Here is a 24,129-nt window from a genome sequence, read left to right as displayed (position 1 = left end):
AACAAAAACTTCAGAAATGTTTTGTTGCCTTAAGTTCTTTGATGGCTTAGTTGATGTTTTGCTGTTTGAGTCTTATGGTAATATATTCTTTTCTTTCTAAAACCATTGACTATAGTAAATAGTCTTATAAATAGTAAATGACTTATAAACTTGGTGATTTTATATTCTAAGGAAAAAATTGCCCACAGTAGGTGAGTAGTATAGATGCTTGCTTGCTTGTTGGTTTCAGTAGTAATTTAGGCTTGAACTCATTTACTGCTATTTTGTACTTTTTAAAAATTAGGGTTTTTTCTAACTTTTTTAAAAAGTACACTTATTTATTTATTATTTATACAGCATTCTGCCTGCATGTATGTCTGTAGGCCAGAAGAGGGCACCAGATCTGATTACAGATGGTTATGAGCCACTATGTGGTGGCTGGGACCTGAACTCAGGACCTCTGGAAGAACAGACAGTGCTTTTACCTCTGAGCCATCTCATATTTTAAAAAAAAAAAAAATAAATTATAGTGACTTTTAAAAGCTGTGTAGGTAAAGAAATATTTAGAAATTAACCAATACCTACAGTTGTTATCAGTTGCTGTTCATCGTCCATGGTATAAGTAAGAATTCCACACAATTCCAGTGTGGTAAGAAAGCATACAGTCTTTATTCCTGACAGACTGAAATGTATCTAAATGCTTGGGCTTACTCCTACAACTGAAAATTTCAAATTTAATTATATTTAATTATGTGATACATATTTATGATATATGATAAAGTTTGTTTTAAAAATTATGAATTGTTTTATACTTGGTCAAAGTTTCGTAGATGTTTTGTGAGTGAAACATGAGACTTTTAGCGAAGTTAAGTTCTCAAGTTTCCTAAAGGAAATTGAATTGCCTTCTTCATTCCTTTGTAGATTAAAACTATTTTGAGTGGATTTATCATCAGAGGATACTTGGGAAAATGGACTTTAATGATTAAAACTATCACGTTAGTGCTGGCTGTGGCATCAGGTTTGAGTTTAGGAAAAGAAGGTCCCCTGGTACATGTTGCCTGCTGCTGTGGAAACATCTTTTCCTACCTCTTTCCAAAGTATAGCACCAATGAAGCTAAAAAGAGGGAGGTAAGTGGTATTTGTAGTTGATTTAACAGAGGGATGAATGTTAAAGCAACTTGATGTCCATTGAATGACTTCCTGGTATAAAGATTCCTATAACTCTTACATAAGCCATGGATTCAGATTAAAATTTGAGATTAGCGTGTGCTTCCTTTTTCTTTCGTAACGTTCACCTTTCTGGAGTTGAGTGCTGCAGCTGCTGCTGCTGCTTTAGTCAGACTAGCAAGAACCCCTTTCATTTCTTCAAAGATCTTTGCTGTTTTTATTCCCTGGATTTTTGACATTACTGCATTTTCAGGCTTGGGAAATGGGCTGTATTGTCCTCCTGGAGATAGAGTCTAATGCCATGGAAATTCTGTATAATACACAGAAACCTTTCTTGAAAGCACCATGGCGAAGTTCTGAGGGCCTTCAGGACTTTGAAAGTTTAAGTCAGGAATTTACAGGGAGTGTGGGAGATGTTTACTCAGGTACCTTACACTCCTCTTTTACTGTTGCAGAGCAACATGCATTTTCCTAGCAGGTGATTAAAGTAAACTCCAGCTTTAGCTAGCTTTCTCTGTTGCTGTGGGTGTCTCTGAAGGGAAGCAGCATCCTGAGCACGACTGCAGTCTGAGCTTCCTTAGCCTCATTGTCTCTGGGAGTCTTACCTTATGTTTCCGTAATCCAGACCTGGGCAGCCTTGTGTGGTACAGAGATCTTCAGTTGTTAATGTGTGGCTTTTCCATTGCATCAAAGACGGAACGCAGGCCCTAGCCTTTCATCCTGTTGTTACTAGTGTAACCTCCCCCCCCCCCCACACACACACACACATTTTTATCAGTTTCTTTAATATAAATAATTATAGTACCTTGTATATTATACAAGGTAGATACAAGGTACGTTATACAAGTTATATACTATGTACAAGGTATATCGTACTTTGTAATATTAGCATTAAAGTATTGTTCTTGTTTTGTATTTAGATATTCCCAAAGTGAAACATTTAAAAGTATATTAGTTTCGTCCTTGATGAAAATTCAAAAGATATACTTTGCTATGTTTCTGGTACTCTGGAAGTATCTGCTTACGTTGTAAAATTGATTCCATAGTAATCCTACTGTGGCACTACCACCATCAGTTAGAAGTTAGGAAACTAGGACTTAAAACGCCAGCAGACGTGCTTTAGATAGCATACAAGTTATAGCAGAATATGGATTTAAATTTTTTCTGATTCCAAAAGTTATGCTTTTAACTACTGTGCTATTGCTATAATTATGTCTGTCTGTCTGTCTGTCTGCCTGTCTCTCTCTCTCTCTCTGTGTGTGTGTGTGTGTGTGTGTGTGTGTGTGTGTGTGTGTGTGTGTGTATTTAGGTATGCTAAGCAAAAAGACATATCCAAATCCTGTATTATGGGATTCTAGATGGTATTCTGAGTGCTTCATATATGTTCACTAAGTAACATCATGATCGTCTTAGACAAGAACAGGGAGACACGGGGGACTGAGGTACTTACTATGGTCACACAGCCAGTGTATGGCAGAGGCAGGACTTCTGCCTGCAGCTTCAAACAATTTATGCGCATTACAACTTGATTCTTATCTCCTCTATCTTTTCTTCCAGAAAATTTGTAAAATGAGATGATTTGAGGAAGTGATTAGAGTACCCTCAGATATTCACGGGATCACAGTAGTGAAAGGAGTAGAGTCTTAATAATAATCCAATCACTTTCCAGGTGGGAAGGCAGCAGTGATCAGGGCACAGACAGCTGCCCAGGAGTGCTGCAAGAGTGTGTGGAGTTTGTTCTTCCTTGAAACTGTCTTTACCACGTAGTTAGTGACTCAAAGGGGCTGTTGTTTGTACTTTTAGACTATACTTCAGAGGGTTTAGGGGAGTTATAATAGAAACTGTTTAATGGACTGCAGCGTCTTTCATAAGGGTTAGAGTAATGAGTGAAGCAGTTAGCTCCAAAATCTGGAGAAATGATGTCCTACTTAAAAATAAGTAAACGTGTACCCCCATTCCACAGTTTCCTCTCTCTCCCCTCTTTGTACCAACATTAAGTATTGAAGGTTGCCTGTATTCATTGTTTTCTCTTTATAGTACACTCATTGTATGTTTGGCATTAATGTTTTGACAGTATAGAAAAAGTGCAAATGAGTTTTAAATTAAAGCAGAAAAGAAAAAATAACTCTTTAGAGAAATGAGTACTTGCCTTCCTTGCTTTGCAAGGGGGACATGTAGGTTAAGGTCTGAAATGGCCCTGGGATAGCATGGAATACAAAAGCTTGTTTGGTTGTTTGATTGGTAAGGGAACTTTAGAAACAAACTGCATCCTCTCCCTAGGTGCTGTCAGCCGCCTCAGCTGCTGGGGTTTCTGTGGCTTTTGGTGCACCGATCGGAGGAGTTCTTTTTAGCTTGGAGGAGGTACGTAAAAAAGAATCGCATTAAAACTGTATCTTGGTGCACACTTTATTTTTATTGCTAGTGTAATAGAACTTACGATTTTAACTTTATTTTGTATACAGTTTCAAAGTAGTTCTCCATAAAAAATGTTTTATACAAAACTGCTAACTTCAGAAAATTGTTTTATTTTTTATTACTTAATTTTTATTAATGTTTTATTTTTGTTAAGATTTGTTTTTAATTCTGTGTATGGATATGTGTTTGAGTTATATGCGGGTGAGTTGCAAGTGACCACAGAAGTCAGAGGAGGGCATCACATCCCCTGGAGCTGCAGTTGCAGGCTGTTGTGAGCCTCTGGGTGGAGGTGCTGGGTGCCAAGCTTGAATTTTCTATAGGAGCAGTATCTGCACTTTATTGCTGACCCACTTCTCCTCCTGCCTTCTGCTTTAAACCTTTTGCTCATGTTTAGATAGTGGTAATTGTTTCTAGCTGAATTTCACATATTTAAAACTGGCAAAATGTGAATTTCACTCAGTGGAAGCCTCTGAAACCTATCTATCTATCTATCTGCTGGCTCAATTACAGCTGCGTTTTTATTTTTACTATTTTAAATCAGTCTGTAAGCTGAGTTTTAATAAAGTTTTATGATTTGCGTGTTTGAAGTTTGTATGATTGTTTCTTTTCTCTTTTTGTATGATTATTTCTTAAACAGTTACTGATGTCTAAGGAGATAATTTCATTGCTTCATGGAATCTGTATTTTTTTATAGAAGAGACAAGTGAGCTCCATCTTTAATAGTTAACAAGAGTTACTATAGAGATATTTATAGCTAACATAATTGTATTAGATATGAAACTCTTGGAAAACTAAACAGTTCTTGGTAGTCTAGATGATTATTAGACATTCATTATCAGTTATTGTGAATTTGTAGTTATGATAGTCAAAGCATCCCTTTTTAATTAGGACAAATCACATAAATTCAAACTGCAACGAAGCTTGAGTTACTTAAGGTAAATTTTATATTTACTCAAGTTATAGTTACTCTGAAATAGGTGATAGCACTAATTTTTCTTTTCTGTTTTTAGGTTAGCTATTATTTTCCTCTCAAAACTTTATGGAGATCATTTTTTGCTGCTTTGGTGGCAGCATTTGTTTTGAGATCCATCAATCCATTTGGTAACAGCCGTCTGGTCCTCTTTTATGTGGAGTATCATACACCATGGTACCTTTTTGAACTGTTTCCTTTTATTCTCCTAGGGGTATTTGGAGGGCTTTGGGGAGCTTTTTTTATTAGGGCAAATATTGCCTGGTGTCGTCGACGCAAGTCCACCAAATTTGGAAAGTATCCTGTTCTCGAAGTCATTATTGTTGCAGCCATTACTGCTGTGATAGCCTTCCCCAACCCATACACAAGGCTCAACACCAGTGAACTGATTAAAGAGCTGTTTACAGATTGTGGGCCGTTGGAATCCTCCTCTCTCTGTGACTACAGAAATGACATGAATGCCAGTAAAATTGTTGACGATATTCCTGACCGTCCAGCAGGCGTTGGAGTATATTCAGCTATCTGGCAGTTGTGCCTAGCGCTCATATTTAAAATAATAATGACAGTATTCACTTTTGGTATCAAGGTAAGTGCTCATGTGAGATGATACTGGAATAATGATATCTCCAAGACCTTATGTGTAATAAGAAATGAAATTTCATCCAAATGATTGCACTTCTGAGACCAGAATCTGAAAAGGACTTATTGGTCTGATATCAAGAGGTTTCTAGTAACTTCTGGAGTCTGTGGGACAGAGTCTATTTTTCTGAACTTTCTAGATTCGAGAGGCTGCATCCCTTCCTTTGCTTATGTTCCCTTTCTTGCAACTCAAAGCCAGTCCTGGTTGGCCAGATCTTTCTCTTGTTTAATTCTTAGAAATCCCACTTTCGAATGAAAAAAAAAAACTCTAGGATTACTTTTAATCCACCCAGATAATACAGGATAATCTCTTGTTTTAAAAGTTAGCTGGCTAACAATCCAGGAGAAACCATTATACTACCTTCTCTGTACCACTGTAGTATGTTAGCTTAAATTGGCACTGTGGTCTCAGAATCAAGTTGCTAGATCTCTAATAGGACTCAATCCATCAGGGCCTTAGAGCTGTGAGCCCTGGAACATTGCTTCTCTTGGACTCACTAACTACAGCTTTCTTAGGAATACCCACATAGAGAAGCAGAATCAATCACAAAGTCAGTCATGCCACCTGTAGTTCCTTTGGAGTTGATGATTATAAGCGATGGCATACTTTCACAGACTGAGCTCATGTAGCGAGTGCAACAGCTTTATTTCTGTGAGGTTAGAAGGTTGATAGTTTTAAGATTGCTTTTATTTTGCCTTTTTTAGTGCATTGAATATCAAACTTAAAAAAAAAAAAAAAACAGAAAAAAAATCTTAGTTTTACTCTTATTTTTCCTACCAGAGTTAAAGAGGCCTTAGAGTTGTCCCGTCTAAGGGTTGTTTTCCCCAATAACTGCCTATGTTAACAGTAGAATTACGCCAAAGAGTCTCATTGGCTGTAGTTGGCCAACACTGAAGAAGCTGGAGGCAGGTGGCAGGCCCTTGTTAAGTCCTGGTCTCTGGCTGAAGGATTATAGCTGAAGATTGTGAAGTGTATTTTAATCCTTTGTGTTGTATATCCCTTTAACTGTCCCAGAACATGCCAATTTGTTCTGTCCTTATTTTTTAAGAATCTCTTCCAATAAAGATTTTTCTTTTTTAGTTGATTCACATGTATATTCCATTTAGAATATTGGGAATTCTGGAAACATCACCTGACATATGCTGTAGCTCTTTAGGAGAAGTAACATCTGCTGTTTCTACCATTTGTGAAAGTAAAACGGAGGGACAATCTTGGGAGCTTACTGCTTCAGATGGAACAAATTTGGTTTTATGGGAAATACCTGTCTTTCTCCCCTACCCCCTTCCATTTTACTGTGGACTACTGAAAACTTTGTTAGAGACTAAGGATGTTTTAGGATAAAGGATGATAAATTTTGAGCTATTTCTCTTTGACTTAGAGAAGCTGCTTTATTCCTTTGTTACTGAAATCTAAGAATTACTAACAAACTATTTGATATAACAGGATTTTGTGGTAGTTTACTCTGTGTAAGGACTTTAGCGTTTCATTAAGATACGAATGGAGCCTATTGTTAGAAAAAAAAATTCATAGGATCTAGTTTTCAGTCACGTGATTAGAGAACTGTTACCTCATTAAAAGTTCTTTCCTTGCTGTCACAGGTCCCGTCAGGCTTGTTTATCCCCAGCATGGCCATTGGAGCCATTGCAGGGAGAATTGTGGGGATCGCTGTGGAGCAGCTTGCCTACTATCACCACGACTGGTTTATCTTCAAGGAGTGGTGTGAGGTTGGGGCTGACTGCATCACTCCCGGGCTGTATGCCATGGTTGGGGCTGCTGCGTGCTTAGGTAATAGGATCGATTCTGTTTGCTTGGTTTTTGGCTGTTGGCAATCTGAGAAAAAAGAGCCAGTAGTAGACTAGACTCTTGTGGCTAGGAAGAAGATGATGCGAGGTAGAAGGAAGGAATCGTTTAAAAGAAATGAAGCGCTAATAGTCTTGTGTAGTACTGGATTTTGTTTTGTCTAAGAACATTTGTTTACTGTAAAAATGTAATAATAGCTACCATATTTATAATATCACATAATGCTTTATGACAGAAACCATCTTGGTACAACATAGCCTTAATCTGAATCCTATTCAAAGAATCTTGGTTTTTCACTGATAGAGATCTTAGTCTATGTGTAACAATTGATAGCCATGTTCCTAAAGTCAGAGTTATAATGAAGCTTCAGAATAGCCTCACATTAAGCTCTATAATAACTTATCAGCCTTAATAAAGATTTATCATATCAACTCTTTAGCGTCTAAGTTACATTTGTATAAAAGAAATGGTAACTATTCATTTTAGTGACATAAAAGCAAAATAATAGTTTTAAATCTGTAAGAATCTGTTCATTGTTCTCTTTGGCTGAAAAATTATTTGGTTTTATATTTAAATTTTCCACCAAATTTTGGTATAATATTGACTAACAGTTGGTACTTTGACTTCGATTTTGCTCAGCGACTCAGAATCTGCAGAAGGGTAATATCAAATGAAATTAGAAATCATTTTCAACAAAGTAGCAAGTATTTCGCCTCCACATTCTCTTTAGCAGGTAAAGTGAGAGAGAGGCGAGAGAAGACTGAGGAAGTGTGGGCTGCCTCTGGGAAGAGCCCAGCAGCAAGAAAACAGCAGTGTGTACTGCCTGGGCTCACAGAGTGCAGGGCAGAAGTTAGAGGGACTAAGAGCTCAACTGTTCCAGGAAGGGCACAGTGGGGATTGGATTGTCTTCAAGGTAATTGGGTTTTTCGAGACAGGGTTTCTCTGTGTAGCTCTGGCTGTCCTGGAACTGACTTTGTAGACCAGGCTGGCCTCGAACTCAGAAATCCTCCTGCCTCTGCCTCCCGAGTGCTCCCAAGGCGCGTGCTACGATCGCCTGGCTGTTTAAAGGTAATTTTTAACTGAGAAGTTATACATTTATACATATCACCTTCATACTTCCAAAGCTTTGGTCAAGATTTATCTTTGAGGCAGCCCTCTTTAAAGACTATCAATCCACAGTTCTTTTATTTGGGTATGCCTTCGTTCCACTAGAATTATGAGCTTACTGATGACAATGTCAAAATCCACCAGTCTTTGAAATCTGATTCTTCAAGCAATTAACTTTAGGGTCATTTTCCATCAGACAGATTTGTCTGGTTCTCAATTCATAATATGTTTAAACATGAATGAGTTAAAGTCATACTCATTTTTAAAGCTGTACTTTGAAGAATCACAGGGTTTTGGGGTATGCTAAGATAGAACATGTAATAGAGGGCTGGGGGTGGTTCAGTGAGCAAGAGCTCTTGGCATGCAAGCGTGAGGACCTCATTCTGATCCCCAGGGCCAATCCCCAAAGCCAGGCCTGACTGCATTGCTGTGACCCCGCCATTGGAGGGTGGGCACAGGTGGGTTCTAGGAGCTCACTGGCTAGGGAGCTTTCCAGTGGGAGAGCCTTTGTTAAAGGAATCAGGCAGAGTAGTAGAGGAAAGCAGCAGGTGTCCTCTAGCACTGCCGTGCACCCACATGCATGCACATGTGCAACACACACACACACACACACACACACACACACACACACACACACACACACACACACTGTCTTCTTTACTTTTGTCACATAGCTCCTTCTCACAGACCTACATAAGTCCTCGGAGTAATTCAGAGCCATAGTTATTACTCTTTGAGGCTTTCCCAGGGTACTCTGGTTATGGGAAGATTCTAATGCAAAGATAAATTTGTATGAAAATATATTTGGAATTCATAATTTGAAGAAATGTATTATATAGTACATTTTGAATATCCTGGGAAACACATTGAATTGGTAAGAAGTAGATTATAAAAATTAGTATCTGAGGTTGCATCGGGATGAATTTGTATTTGAAATTGTTCCAATTTGTTGCAGAGCCTTGGTTTTCCATTTTTAGCTTGATGACTTTGGAAAAGTTCCTTTGGTTCTTTGATATTTACTTTTCTCATCTGTAAAATGGAAATGCCAGCGTGTCCCTTGGTTGTCGGGAGAATTGTGGGAGGTAGCATGCACATAAGGATGTGGTCATGAGTCCTGTACAATAAGTTCTTAGTTTAATTCAAGAAAAAGCCTTTATAAACTGGCAAGGACATGCTGACATAGAGTAGTATGTACATGATGTGTGGCCGTCCTTGATTTTTTAGATTAAGAAACTGAAAGGCTTACTGAACTAACCAGCACTGTGAGCTCCCTAAGTTACAGCTATGGGTTTATTTTGGTGGTGTGTTTCAGAATATTGTTATACTTGCATATGGAGGTTAGTGGACAGTTTATGAAAATCAGTTCTCTACTTCCATGTGGGAAATGGGGGTTGAGCTCAGAACATCATGTTTGTCAGCAACTGCTTTGCTTGCCAATGCATCTCACTGGCCAAGTTGTTAGGCCTTCTGACCAGAAGAGCAACACAGTGGAAATGACACTTAAGCCACTGTGTCTGTGCGTGCCCGTAATCCCAGCAGAAATGGAGGCCAGCCTGGGCTGCATAGTAAGACCCTGTCTTTAAAAACACAAAGTAGTTCTTAGTTGTAGTAAATGGCTTGTGAAGTAGGTTGAAAGTAATGGGGTCTGAGAGTCAAGGAGGTAAGATAAAGTGCTATGAGAATGAGAGCACGAGGACTGAGAGATGGCTCATCAGTCAGGAGCATGGGCTGCTCTTCCGAAGACCTAGGTTTGAGTCACAACACCTCACATGGTGGTCCATAACTGTTGGTAAGTCCAGGTCCCGAATATCAGAAATCCTCTTCTAGCCTTCAGGTGCTCAGATGTAATACTCAGGCAAACAGTTACACATAATAAAATATATCTCAAAAAAGATTTTAAAAGGAGCATACTTTTTTTTTTTAATGAAAGAATAATTTGGGTCCTGGGCTAGTTTAGTAACAATGAGAATCCTGAGAAAAGGACTCAAGTATCTTAGAGAAGAATTCAAATCTGTAGAGGTGAACAGTTGAGATATTGGAATAAAACTTTAGGTTTCAAAAAGAATCACCTAGATTGAGAGGAAGAGCGTGTGCAAGAATTTGGGATCAGAGAATGGCCCTTCCTTGGTAAAGAAGAGAAATGTGGATTTCATGCGTGTGTTGTTTTCTTTGGTAGCTACTTCAAAGTCTGTAGTTGACAGAACAAGTAGTCAGGTGTGGTGTGCAGGACAGGAGTATAGCAGAGGCCAGGGAGGAGCAGAGGGACTAGGACAGTACAGGCAGAGAGATGACAGCCAAGAATGCTCATCTGAGGAAAGCAGGAGACTTCCCGGCCCTCCTCCTCCACCTCCTTCTTGGGATGTTAGACTCAAACCCAGATCCTTGTCCAAGCTACGTAAAACCCTACCCAGATCAAATGAATTTTATACCTAACGTTATCACTTACACTGTTAATAAATCACAAGGCTTCAAAATATTTCACACGTTTTGAAACGACATAAGGAATTTTATTTAATATTCTACATATACATACACACGCAATTTCTAAACTGGTAGCAAGCAAGAAAGCTGTAATGTGCTTATTTGTATTTAAGAAGTTATAGTAAACTTTTATAATAGTGAAATTTTTCTTTGCTTCAGCCGTAAATCAAAATGGCAAAGTCTCTTTTCTTGCTCAGCTTGTTGTTTGTTTTTTTAATGCTAGAAAAAGTTTACAAGTGTTATAATCATCTTCCATGGTATAGCCAGATTGATTTTTCTCCAGATCATCTTAGGCATAATAGTTATCGTCTTGAATGATAATGCTTTTCACTGATCAAGATCTGTCTAGATTTCCTGTTCACCTGCCTAGTATGCGACTCTAGTAACTTGTCCTGGTGAGAGTCCTGCCTTTCCTGACCACTGGTGTTCATTTCTTTCAGGTGGTGTGACAAGAATGACTGTGTCTCTGGTGGTTATTGTTTTTGAACTTACTGGAGGCTTGGAATATATTGTTCCTCTTATGGCTGCAGTAATGACCAGTAAATGGGTTGGTGATGCCTTTGGTAGGGAAGGTATTTATGAAGCACACATCCGACTAAATGGGTACCCTTTCTTGGATGCAAAAGAAGAATTCACTCATACAACCCTGGCTGCTGATGTTATGAGACCTCGAAGAAGTGACCCTCCCTTAGCTGTTTTGACACAGGACAATATGACAGTAGATGACATAGAAAACATGATTAATGAAACCAGCTATAATGGCTTTCCTGTTATAATGTCAAAAGAATCTCAGAGATTAGTGGGATTTGCCCTCAGAAGAGACCTGACTATTGCAATAGGTACGGCTTTTAAAAACAACTTCATGAATGTATATGTCTTGTATGTAATACATTTTAGGAGGAGAAAAAGCAATGATGTTTAATTGGTTGGGTTTTCAGGGGCAAGTGGTGTTAGTTTAAGTCTTGTGTTCTGTAGGAGTGTATGCTTCAGTGATTATCTTTCTGCCCTGTGATGGGAAGGCCAGTAAGAATTTTAATCTTTGTCAGCAACTCTAAATGTCCTTCCTCATGATGTCAGAGGTGAGAAAGAGACTCATTAAGCCATTGATCTGCTATTCCCTAGATTTTTGGGTAGTACCTTGAGCTAGAAATGTCAAACAATCCTCAGGTGTCACAATCCTTCCTGTTTTCTAGGGTTGCTGCTAGTCACCAGCCCAAGAAAAAGGAAAGAGGTCTTAAGGAGCTTTGAAATTCCTAAAGACAGGGAAAGGAATGGCCAGGGTTTGAAGCCATGATGCATTTAGTAATTCATATTCCTACCTGCTGTAGAGAGATACTGACTTCAACTTTTGTCACTTGACAGAGAGACTGTTGCACAGGAAATAATGTTGGTTTAGAGGAATATACGAGAAATATCAAGATGTGGCATCAGAAATCTTCCATCACAGGATGACTTTTGAACATATCTTAAATATTTGCCAGTATATCTTCTGTAAACTTAAAAAAATTTATTGAAAAATCAGTTCTGTATAGTATAGTATATATATATGTCCATGCTCAGCAAAATATATTTGAAATACCACAGAACGTTTTGAGCCCAGGCTGGCTTCCTCAAAAATCTCTATGTAGCTGAGGATGACTTAATTCTTGATCATCCCCCCTCCACCTCCACTTCTTAAAATGACCCATGTAAGGCATAGAGGCTGGACGTCCACTTCTGCTACCTTCTGTCACACAAGGGCATTCGAAAAAGTGCGCCTTTTTTTCTTAGATAGAACTAAGCGTTTTCGGGTAGGGATGCAGCTCAGTTGGTAAATGTGTCTAGCACCAGGCTCTGGGTTGCTCCCTGCACCGCAGTAAGTACAAGCAAAACAAACTTTTCCGTTGTAAATGTGTTGGTTAAATGTATTAAATGCTACCTCAGAGGCGCAGGGCGTTTCGTTCTCACATTACGGAGTGGAATCACAGGCTTGCTCTTGGATTAACTTGAGAAAGAGCAAGGTCAAGGTTGAATTCTCTACTTGTCCCTGTGTCTTCAGTCACTGTGTCTGGAGCTTGTGGTTTTTGGCTTATCTGTCACATGTGTGCATACATGTGTCTGTCTGTGTCTGCTTGAATTCTGTTCTGTGTCTCGTTGTCCCTCTTGCTATGTTTTGTTGTATATCTGTCTCTGTGTTGGTGTGTCCCTACCGAAAGCTTTGCTCTGGGTTTCTTGAACAGCACAGGAAGCACGGCACGGGAAAGGGATAAGGGGTGCTTTATAAAATCTGAGAGGTTTGCAAGGGATTCACTTACTTCCGCTGACCTAGAAGCACTCAGAAAAGCAAGCATAGCTGCAGATGTGCTGTTACCAAATAATATCTGCTCCTGGCACTCATGGCAAAAAGTGCCTGTATAAAGCCATTTTTCAATTGTTTGCTCTTTTCAGGAAGTTACTACCACAGTCCACATGTACAGGCATACATTACTCTCTGGTCAGGAGCATGGAAGAATAGCATGTAATTTAAGATTAAAGCTCTGCTTTAGCTTAGGTTGTAAAAGCTGACTACATGGAAGAATTGAAGACAAATAAAGTTGTTATATTGTTTTCTTAAAAGGCAAGTTAAACAAGCTGAAGAGTACACAACAAGAAATCAGCTTAATTACAGTCTTTTAAGTGACCTCAAGATGTATTAGTAACTAGAAGTTCCAGTCTCTTTGAATACAAGAGACATTTTCATAAAATGTATTGCCACATCTAAATGTTTGAATATTTAGAGTTATTTTCATTGGTGACATAGTTGTTATTATTTATATATTTAATATTTTAACTATTTGATATCACATTGTTACTGTTGTTTGTATTAATAGATTATTGTAACTACAGTTATTTTTAAAATGTTTGCTTTTTATACTCGAGTATTAAATGATGTGCACACCCCTATTACAGTATTCGAGAATGCTAAGTCTGATTGTCTCCTCCTGATAACCTACTGCATGTAACAGCTGTACTTTCACTCTTCATACTCTTGCTATTTTTGACGTCATGCTTCCCGTCATCATATTCTGTGTCTGTCTCCATTATGCATATCCACTGTTGCTGTTTACATTGGATATTCAGTTGCCATGCACACGCTGTTAGGTGTGTCCTTACAGTCTAAAAGCAATGTAGGAAGCGTTTAAAGAACTGTTTATGTTGGTCTCTTTCATACCATGACGGTACTTGTCAGGTGGCTGGTTCACAAGCCATTGGGACCTCACTTAGTGCCTGGTACCCAGATGTGCGACAGCACAGCTGAGTACAGCTTTAGTGGCCAGAAAGAGGAAGAAGCCTTGGTAGCATTCACTCCAAGCAGTGGTTTTCCCTTCCTCCCAGTCAGACTGTAGTTTATTATTTTGGCTTAAGTATTTTGTAGCAAAATTTATGCTCAAAATATTTTCACTATAACTAATAGTGTATTTACACCACACATAGTTTTCAATAATGTTTGTCAAAAGACCAAGCACAAGGCTGCATGTCTTTCATTTGCATGTTCTGCCCATGTTTTATGTCTCAGGATGTCATTTTCCTGAGTGTGGTCGCTTTCTGTTCTTTCCCTTCTGTCTTACACCCTCAAAGGTGGAAGAAGAAACAGGCAGCTGGACGGGGCACATTGGAGGGGAGGAGAAATTGATAGAGCCTTTATGGAGTGTAATTGCACAGTAGTGGGGTGACAGCAACACAGAGCAAGGGTGAGCGGCTTTAGTCTCGTCTCCAGTGCAGAATAAATTGCTCAACATAAATTGTGGACTTCAGTTGATGATGGACTCTGCAGTAAAGTGCTCTTGTGATGATGTCTACAGGTTTTAAATAAAATTCCAATTCCAAACCTGCTTCCATGTTTCTGAAGATAGAAAATAATAGTTCAGCACCATTGAAAATCATACCAGAATAAAACTATAGGAAATTACTGTCAAGTTCTTTGTCAGTCAAAAAGAAAAGGAACCAGAAGTCATAGAACACACTGTTTTTAATGTCAGAATAAGCAAAGTTGCCTATAAGAAAAGAAAATCCACCAATTGAAAATGGATCCTTGTCTCTATCTCTTTTTCAGAAAGTGCCAGAAAAAAACAAGAAGGGATTGTTGGCAGTTCTCGGGTGTGTTTTGCACAGCATACTCCATCTCTTCCAGCAGAAAGTCCACGGCCATTAAAACTGAGAAGCATCCTTGACATGAGCCCTTTTACAGTGACAGACCACACCCCAATGGAGATTGTGGTAGACATCTTTCGAAAGCTTGGTCTGAGGCAGTGCCTTGTAACTCACAACGGGTAAGTTTAACACTACAGAAGACAGCTGACTCACTGTAATTAATGCTCCTTACTAATGGAGTCTTTTCAGGGTAGAGTCCAAGTAAGCTCCCAAGTGGGAGTGTCTGGCTTACAGCTATAAATGTAGGATCAGTCAAGCTTCACACTTCCCTGAGAGTAAGAGGATATTGTAGTTCAGAGTCAGAGAAGAAATAGATAGGGAGACATCTCCACATGAAGAGTTTTTTGAACTTGAGGTGTTTCTTACCTGGGGGTAGGGAGCATTGACAAAACCATTTTCTTTTTCTATTTCCTTTTTATGTATAGGGTTTTTTGTAACTGTTTTTCCAGGTATTTTGGTATGTGCTATTTGAGCCAGTATCTATCATTAATGAAATAATATGTGAAAATTTGCAGTTTAATTAAAAATCTATAACTCTGGTTTTCCTTCTTACCTATTTATTTATTTATTTATTTATTTATTTTAGTTTACCTTCTCTAAAACAAATCAGACCCATAAACTGAACTGTTAATTACTTAAAACTATTCATGTATTGAGAGCCTTTTATTTCTATATTTTATTTCTTTGCTGAATTTTAAATGTTTTATTTGTTGATTTTGTTGCTGAGGCGGGGCCTCACTGTATTTGGAGCTGGCCTCGAGTCTGTGACCCTTGTGAGCTTCAGGGACACTGAGATTATGGTTATTTGCTTGCTTGCCAGTGACTTGCTGGAATCCATAGAACACTCCGTGTGAAATCTTGCCACAGAAGTGTTAGGGAAGGGAACCATGTTTCCTGGGTTTGTTATGAACCCGTGGCTCACCCTGAACAAAGTGAAGCTGATTAAATACTGTAGCATATACATCAGAGAATCACAACTAATTTTATCTTTTTAAAGTTTTGTATAAAAACTTGTGGGTAACAGAACGTATGAGCCCTCTCTAGGAAAAGGTGACATTAAAAAACAAAAAGAAAAAACAAAGGAAGACAACTTCCTGAATACTTTGACACCTTTTCTCATCATCATAAAGCTCAGAAAACCAGGTAGGTCAGGTTCTGTTTGACAGGTGTAAAGATGTTTTCAAATTAACTCCCCAGCTGACAAAATCCCAGAATCCTGCTATAGCATAGTTTACTGACAGAATGAATGTTCTTTCCTCATGATTTCTTAATCTCTTAAAACATTTTCTGGGCCTCTACATTATACCACATTGGGTTAGGAGCAGCAGTATGTCATAGTTACTCATTCTACTTAAAAACAGCACGAAGCAGAACGTGAGACTATTAGAGCCACCTTCTAGAGTGTGATAGAGAGAAATCAAAGATGTTTTATAAAATACTATTGTCTACTGTTTTATTTTGTTTGCTCTTACCTAATTTTTAAAAATGCTACCAAATTTCTTTGTTTAAAATTTAATAAATAAAGCTTTGCCTCAGGCCCTTTGAGCCATTATATGGCTTGCTTGGAACCGAATGTGAGTTTTCTTAAGCCACTGTTGGCTTTGAGTTCCCTGTGCCTGGCTTAGGTTCTCTTTTGCATCGACAAACACCAGTTCTGTTCGGTTCTGTTCAGTTCTTGTGGTTAAATTAGTCTACTGTGTAGATTAATTTTTATATGTTACTTTACTGGTTAATTGACAGGATTTCGGCAGTATAGACCCTCAAAAGGATTAAATTATTTTTTAGGGGGACAAGAATTAGTTACATACAGTTTTATCTGCTGCCGCTGGCATATAAACAAAGTGAAGGAACTTTCCTCCAGGGTCACGTCTCACAGCCTTGATCATATTTTCCTTAGTTCACATAAATATACTTGGAAAGAAAAAGATCATTTGGGGAGGAAACTCTTGACTTTATTGTCTTGAGCTACTAAGTAGGGAGGTGTTTTATTCTCAAAATGGCTAAAACTGAGGAAAGACAGCATGCTTTAAAGTGAAGACTGTGAAGTTCTAGGTAGTTCTTTGTTTTCCAACTTCATGTAGTACCTTAGCAGTGGAAAAGACCTATTTGGGGGAATTAAAATGCAGCAAACCAGGGACTCTAGGTCCAGGTAAAAAGAGTGGAGAAGTAATGAGAACAGATACAGACAGGATGTCATGTCAGTGTCGTCCCATATTTTATATGCTAACAGAACATCTGAGTTTGTTTAAGAAACCCTAGTTCTCACAGTTTATAGGACAAACAGGCGAGTAATAAAAGTTGTGTGACTCATAAGTTTGAGAAGTATTGAATTAAGTTATAGTTGAAGATTTCTTTGGACTTTGAAGATGTTGATGGCTTTTGATTCTCCAGCTGTCAGTAATGAAATCATAGCTTACCTAGTTTGCCTGAAAATGCTGACATTTTTTGGTGGGGTGATGCACTGTTGGAATTGCTGTTTCTTAGAGCATACTTTGGGAAATGCCAGTTTCTAAAGCCTTACTAACTTCCCCATCATTGTTTGTTAGCCCAAAAATAAACGTCAGATTACTGATAGATCAGAAACATTTTGCATTGAGTTTTTTTTTTTTTCTTTTCATTTCATTCTTTAAAACTGAAAGAGCAAACCTGAAACTAACTTCATCTTCTCAAGTCAATCTTGACTGGTGAAGAGGAACTTTATGACTAGTTTTTCCTCTCCTAAAAATTCTGCATGAGAAAGTTCGTAAATGTTCCAGTGTATCCAAATGTATACACGTGTATACTCCTAAGTGTGCTGCCTTGTCTGTGCAAATATGTCATGTTCCTCACCCTGTCAAATACTGACCGAGCTTACTAATACAAATGGGAAACTGAAATTAACCATTCTACTTAATTGGATAAAAAAGCACACACAAGAATCAAACTGCTCTTACTATATTTAAGTGCTAAGAATCCCACATCTCCTAACCATAAAAACCTATAGACTTTATAGCTTTAAGAAATAGCCTTGTTTTTTATTATTATATATTAATTAATTGTACAAAATCATGAAATTCATTACATTTCATACATGTGTACAATATACTTTAAACATAGTTACCACCAACCCCAAAACTAAAACAACAACAAAAAACCCTCAAACCCCTCAAGTGTTTTGCCCAAGGACCTTCCTTCCTCTAGGGGACAAATGCACATTTATACAGTACAGGGTTGCGCTTTCTGGAGAGGTCATTCACATGCTCTGAAAACTTCACACCGTTGTTTTAAACAAAATAATGTGAATATGCTTCCTGCCTCTCTAGCCCCAGCTATTGTTTCATGAGGGAAATGTTTCTAAATATTTTCAGATTGCTTTCAAGTCCCATAGTGACTCTTTGTACACAATTTTGGTGGGGTATGGTGGCACACACCTTGAAGTCCCAGCACTCAGGAAGCAGAGGCCACTCTGGGTTCAAGGGCAGCCTGGTCTACAGAGCGAGTCCCAGGGCTACACAGGGAAAGCCTGTGTCACCAAAAAAAAAAAAGGAAGGGAAAGGAATGAAAAAGGGAAAGGGGGAATGAGAAAAGGAAAGGAAAGAAAGGAGGAAGGAAGGAAAAGAAATCAAATATTTCCAAGGCAGCTTAACAAGAAAGTTGACTTAAGCAGACAGATCATTAAGGAAATGCCTGATTATTCTGAAGGCATTTTAGAAGGGCTTCTGAAATTTATATCATCACATACTGTAGGCAAATTCATTTATTTTTGGAAAATAACTATCAAGGTATTTAATAATTAAAAGCAGTCTAGTTACAAGTATCTTCATGAGAATTTATGAGAATTTTTTTGTAAGATGTGATGGTAATGACATAAACTGAGAAAAATTACTTAGAAAAATATGCATTAAAACTCATTTGGAGTACCCATGAATGTTTTATTACCATCTCTTAAGAAATGAGATTCAGTTCCTGAGAATGAGGTCGGTAGTATTTACATGTATTCTTCCTTAATTGGATTTCCAAATGAATAGTAGAGGTCTAGGAGATTTCTCATTAGCCGGGCGTGGTGGTGCACGCCTTTAATCCTAGCACTTGGGAAGCAGAGGCAGGCGGATTTCTGAATTCGAGGCCAGCCTGGTCTACAGAGTGAGTTCCAGGACAGCCAGGGCTACACAGAGAAACCCTGTCTCGAAAAACCAAAACCAAAAAGGGGGGGGGGGGGCGCTTTCTGACTAAGCCCCTCCCTCCCCAGCATACACAGTGTGTAGGTTGTTACCTCAGAAACTGAGAGCTGGTCATCCAGGGAAAGAGCACTGAAAGCAGTCCCAAGTGTAGCGGCCGGTAGCTGTGTGTCATTATGTTTCTTTTTCACTTTTATTCATCTCCATCATTAAAATTTAGTCATACTTTCATTATTTTGATTTTTAATTTAAAAATAAACTCAACCACTAAAAGTAGTATTGTGTCACCTTTTAAGTTAGTAGAATGTCTGAAAATGGAACCTAGATTCTTAAATCATCTTATTTTTATCTCAAGTTCATGAGGAGCATTCTTACGGTTTATGTTTTATTTCCTTCTCTCATTCTTTATCATTATGATTGGAACCCCCTTCAGTTTAATTTCTCACAGTTATTAGCATAATAATCTGTTTCAGGATTGTCTTGGGGATCATCACAAAGAAGAACATTTTAGAGCATCTCGAGCAACTAAAGCAGCACGTGGAGCCCTTGGTGATTAGCTGTGTCAGCTGTCCTCACTAGACACCCTAGAAGTCAGGAGGCATGAAACTTGTGAACTGTTCAGGTCTCCCTGCCACAGTCCCACCTGCTGCCACTTACACTGGTGTCTGCCCAGATGTCTGTGAGACAAATTTAGATATACTGTCTAAAATTCCATTCTTAGAAAGTAAGCAGCAACTAACATCTCTCGTCAGAATTAGTTACAATTAAGTCCTGCTGACAGTTGGGTAATGCGGAGAACATTATTGGACTTGTTTAAGCATGAAAAGTCTGTCTACCCTAGTGGATTCACCAGTCTCAGAAGACTCCTGACTGGTTAAAAACTGCCAACCCTGTCTGCCCCAGGCCTTCACCCCCAAACCCCCCCTTTTTTTTTTGCTTCCTAATCTGTGGTCATGTGAATCTAAGCTCCTTGAACTGAGCTGAGCAGCAGAAGCGCTGACGGAGTACATTGTTAACTGGCACCCTAACTGGAGCACAGTGCGGAGATGAGCTCTCAAAGCATTCGTTCTGTCTCTGCTACCCTTATAGATTCTCACAGTCAAAATGTGTGTCTTCCATTTCGTTATGGGTTGTCCATAGATCCCGTGTGTGCCCCTTTGTTTCGTGTTTCTAGACTGTCATAGGTAGCTTTTGTCTTAATAGGCTTTATGTCTTAGTGGTGTCATTGATTAGAGATACAGTTTTGATTTGTGCATAACAAATTGTGTGACTTTAACAATTAATACCTCAAATTATTTTGACCTGCAATTCTCATAATTATATGAAACCTGTCCCCATTTGTTTAAGTACGTATTTCTATTGTATGCTAATATTTCACAAGTGTTTCATGCATCCTTTTTAAACTACTAACCAAATATAGTAGCTTCCCATTCATTCTGCTTTCTGCCTCACCTACATAATCTTTCAGGATTGCCTCTTGATTTCTTACCTACTGTTTAATGTAAACATTAACATCCAAACTTTGAATAAAGCACTGTATCTTCTTTGGGGCGAGCACAAAATTGAAAAGCAAAGACCCTAAGTATGCTTTCAGAATCCTGGGTTGTCACACTGTCAAGTCTGGGAGGTGAAGCTCTGCGCAGATCATTGGTTATGTATCTCATCTCAATTGTATGTGCTTTCAGCAATAGTCTGCATACAACTAGGCAAATTATTTCTTAAAAATTTTGGTTCTATAAACTATTGCGGTTTTAAATTGTTTTCTAATATAATGGCAATAGGTTCCTTTTCAAACTGGATCAGTATTACTTTCTGTTCAAACATCGTCCCAGTTTTTGCTACTTTTCTGTTGGCATACGTGAATCAGAGCAGCCCTGCTTCAGTGAGGCCTGCGTCCCAGCCCCAGTGGGAAGGGCCTCACACTCTACGTGGCCACTGTATTTTTGTCAGAGGATGGTTGCTGGGTAATTTCATTGTCTTTGCAGTAAAACACCTTTTAAAATAAGCACAATCAGGCTGCTTGCTTTGCTCTCTATTCCTGTCAACAAAAAGGATTTATCCATAGATTTAGTTCCTCTTGTCTTTTCCCTTTTATTTTAATAGCTTTTTCTGTTTATCCTTTTCAGACGCCTCCTTGGCATTATAACAAAAAAAGATATCCTCCGTCATATGGCCCAGACGGCAAACCAAGACCCCGCTTCAATAATGTTCAACTGAGTCCTGTAGATGAGGACAGAGAGGAGACAGAAGAGGAAGTTCGTTTGTTGAATAGCACAATTCTTTAATCTGCGGGACTCGTCCACTTTTTTCTTCTTTCAAAAAAAAAAAAAAAAGGAAATACAAGGCGAGCTTTGCAACCCGGTTTGCAAATAATGCTGGGAGAGCAGAGGGATTGTTTGGGGAGGGAGAAGGGAAAGAGTGAGGTATTTCCCTAGCTACCTGGAACAGTAATTCATCTCATGTTGCTCTGCACCTCACTGGCTGCACTCCCTGAGGAGTGCAGTGGGAGTGCAGGCTTGAGCCTCCGCGGAGCCGTCCGTCTGTCCCTGGGATCCTCGAGCGTCTGGCGGTTCCCTCAGCACCACAGAGACGCATTACAGTCCCTACTTCTGGAGGGACTACTTTGAATTGAGCCATCTATTAAGACTGCAAGGTCTTGCCCTTTTATACCAGAACTGTTGTGTTAAACTCATGAATTGTATAGTTACGCATCACCTTTCTACATTCCAAAAGAGCTTCTCTGTCCTCCCTCCCCCTTCCTCTGGAGCTGTAACGAAACCTCTCTGGTGTGTCCTTTTGAAGCAGTCCTTTCTCATATTGAGATGTACTGTGATTTTACTGACGTTTCATCACAAGAAGGGAATGTTTCTTGTGCCATTAACCATGTAGTCTGTACCATCACTAAAGGCTTGGGAATGTGTGCACACACCACTGCTGGCCAAGCAGGGAAAATCTGGAGGTGTGAATGCAATCTCCCAGCTTGTGTGCTGTGTGGTTCAGAATCTAAAACAAACTTGACTCTAATCAGTTTTATTTTTTCCTCTCAGACTTTATGGATAATGTGACCTAGTCTTATGCAAATTTTCTATTTCTGAGATGACTACTATGACAGAGAAGTGCTGTTCAGCATAACGAAAGCAAGCGCTGCTGCCGTGACTGTAAAGAGGAGGAAGGAGTCTGTTTAGCTGTACCTGGTATTAATTGCATGTTAAACACTGGAATTTTGTTCTTCAAATTAGATCATTCTTTTATTTCAGGATGTTTCACTGCTGACACTGGAGATGAACTGTAATTCATAACTTGCACTAAATGTATATTTCTTTTCTTAAAAATTTACCATTTTTATTTATATTTTTATGGATTAAAATTTATAAAATGCAGATCAGTTAATATTGCACATAAATAATTTTACCTTTTTAATGTGACTTTTTTTAATAGACTAATTCTGACTTACAAATATGGAGGTATGAGTAAAGATTACCATGGGCACAAGGGTTTAAGAAGAGGTAGTCATGTCCGTGACCCAGAGTACACATGATACCTTCTGATTTCTCACTGCCATCTCCTGGCCTATGCCCTTTGACCTGTCCATCTTGACCACAAACTAGAAAGTTGAAAATACCATAAATTACTAGTACTAGATTAAAGCCAAACTTTTTTTTTTTTTTAAGAAAAATCAATCAAAAATGAAAACAAGAAAATCACAGTGTGGTTATAACCTTTGAATCACTGGGTAGGTCACAGCCATCCCTGAAGTGTTCTGTGATGATTTCAGTAGATATGGTGCACGTTTTACAGATTAGTTATAATGTACCTCAGAGTATAAGGAGTTGTTATTGGCAGTGTTTTAATCATGGTCTTAATTTCCAACTGGCAAAGGGTGTTTACTCACTAGACTGCCCAGCTAGTCTTCAAGTATGCATTTTTCAAAGGCCAAATGCATTTGTGCAGACAGATATTTTCTGAAACAACTGGCATGAGCCATTTTTAATAAATATGAAATCACATTAGGTCTGTATGATCTTGAAGACTTAGAAAATCAGGAAGCCATATTCGAGTGATCCAAAGTTCCCCAAAATTGCTGTCTGCCAGTGATATTTTGTCTTTTTACTCCTGATGGCAGATTTCAATATTCCTCGTTGCTCTTTGGCTAAATAGAGTGGACTCATTTTTAATGGTAGTTCTGTAGCTCTGAAAGTATTCTTGCAGTATGGAAGACACTGCTGGGGTAGGAACTCTTCAGCACTGCTGATTGGTGGCTCAGCCCCTTCTGAGTTCCAGGTCTTCAAAGGAGACGCCAGTTTCTTTGTAGTTTAACGCGATGAAACTGAACATGATTTTTTTTCCCCCACATTTCCTTTTCTTTCATATTCTGGTTTCATGACCCATCTTCAGAGACTGACATTTCAGGATCCATATTAAAGCATTCATTTTCTTTGTTACATTTCTCTATCTGATGTGTCTTACTGCTGAAACACATGAAAAGTGACGTGTTTTTAATGCGTTCAGAGGTTTGGAGTTTGTTTTTTCTTTCTTTTGGGTATTACTATCTGTTCTGTTTTTCTCTTTTCATAAAGGTTTGGTTGATTTCCAACCAAATAAGATAGTGGATACCATGAACTACATGTGCCTAGCTAATTGGCAAACTTATTGACCAATATACTAAGTGCAGCGCCTCATTTGAGTACCCTTTTTAGGAAGGTATGATGAAAATGGGCGAGCGTGTCAGCATCTATTAATAATCGTTTTTGGTTTTGGTTCATGAAGAATGCTTAGTTTGTTAACCTGTGATGTTGCCTAGAGCTGTATTTATCTGTTTTTATTTATACTAGTGTAGTAAAAGCTGCATATCATTACAGTAAAAATGATTACTGTGATGAGTTAAGATCTATTAAAATCTCTACTTAAAAGTGTGGTTTGGCTTTTAATTGCACCTGTACCAACAGCTCTTCCTTTGCGCAGCCGCACTGTGTGGTCAGTGTAAGCCAGCATGATTGAGAATGCGTGTACACTGCACTGCAACAGGCTAGGGCTCAGTGTACCTCAGTGGCCAGTTACCTCCTGCCAACATGTGGGAGCCAGAGATCAAACTCAGGCTTAAGGCCTGCTGGAAAGTTCCTCTGCCCACTGAACAATCTTGTCAGCCCAATACTAAGGGGTTGTTTGTTTGTTTTTGTTGCTGTTGTTTGGTTGTGTGTTTTTGTGTGTGTGTGTGTGTAATTTAAACTGTGAATGTGTGCAAG

At 38.7% G+C, this 24,129-nt stretch overlaps 1 protein-coding gene across 9 annotated transcripts in view; it reads left to right on the top strand.

Annotated features, from left to right (window-relative positions):
- Positions 1 to 23,799, top strand: part of Clcn3 (chloride channel, voltage-sensitive 3) — a 72,929-nt gene extending 49,130 nt beyond the window's left edge. For 3 of the 9 annotated variants that reach the window (XM_006509260.3, XM_006509259.3, XM_017312552.2), the window contains exons 6-13: positions 901 to 1,107; positions 3,427 to 3,507; positions 4,572 to 5,117; positions 6,770 to 6,956; positions 11,000 to 11,398; positions 14,632 to 14,848; positions 19,360 to 19,435; positions 21,013 to 23,328. In XM_006509260.3, the coding sequence (XP_006509323.1) occupies positions 901 to 1,107; positions 3,427 to 3,507; positions 4,572 to 5,117; positions 6,770 to 6,956; positions 11,000 to 11,398; positions 14,632 to 14,848; positions 19,360 to 19,435; positions 21,013 to 21,171 (1,872 nt within the window). In that variant the 3' untranslated portion in view covers positions 21,172 to 23,328. The other 6 variants (NM_007711.3, NM_173873.1, NM_173876.3 and 3 more) reach the window with 4 other exon arrangements.
- Positions 23,800 to 24,129: the final 330 nt, after the last annotated feature.

This window comes from Mus musculus, chromosome 8, assembly GCF_000001635.26.
Source record: "Mus musculus strain C57BL/6J chromosome 8, GRCm38.p6 C57BL/6J".
Classification (NCBI taxonomy): domain Eukaryota; kingdom Metazoa; phylum Chordata; class Mammalia; order Rodentia; family Muridae; genus Mus; species Mus musculus.
Note: the sequence above shows the minus strand (reverse complement) of the source record. Positions and strands in the feature narration are given on the sequence as shown.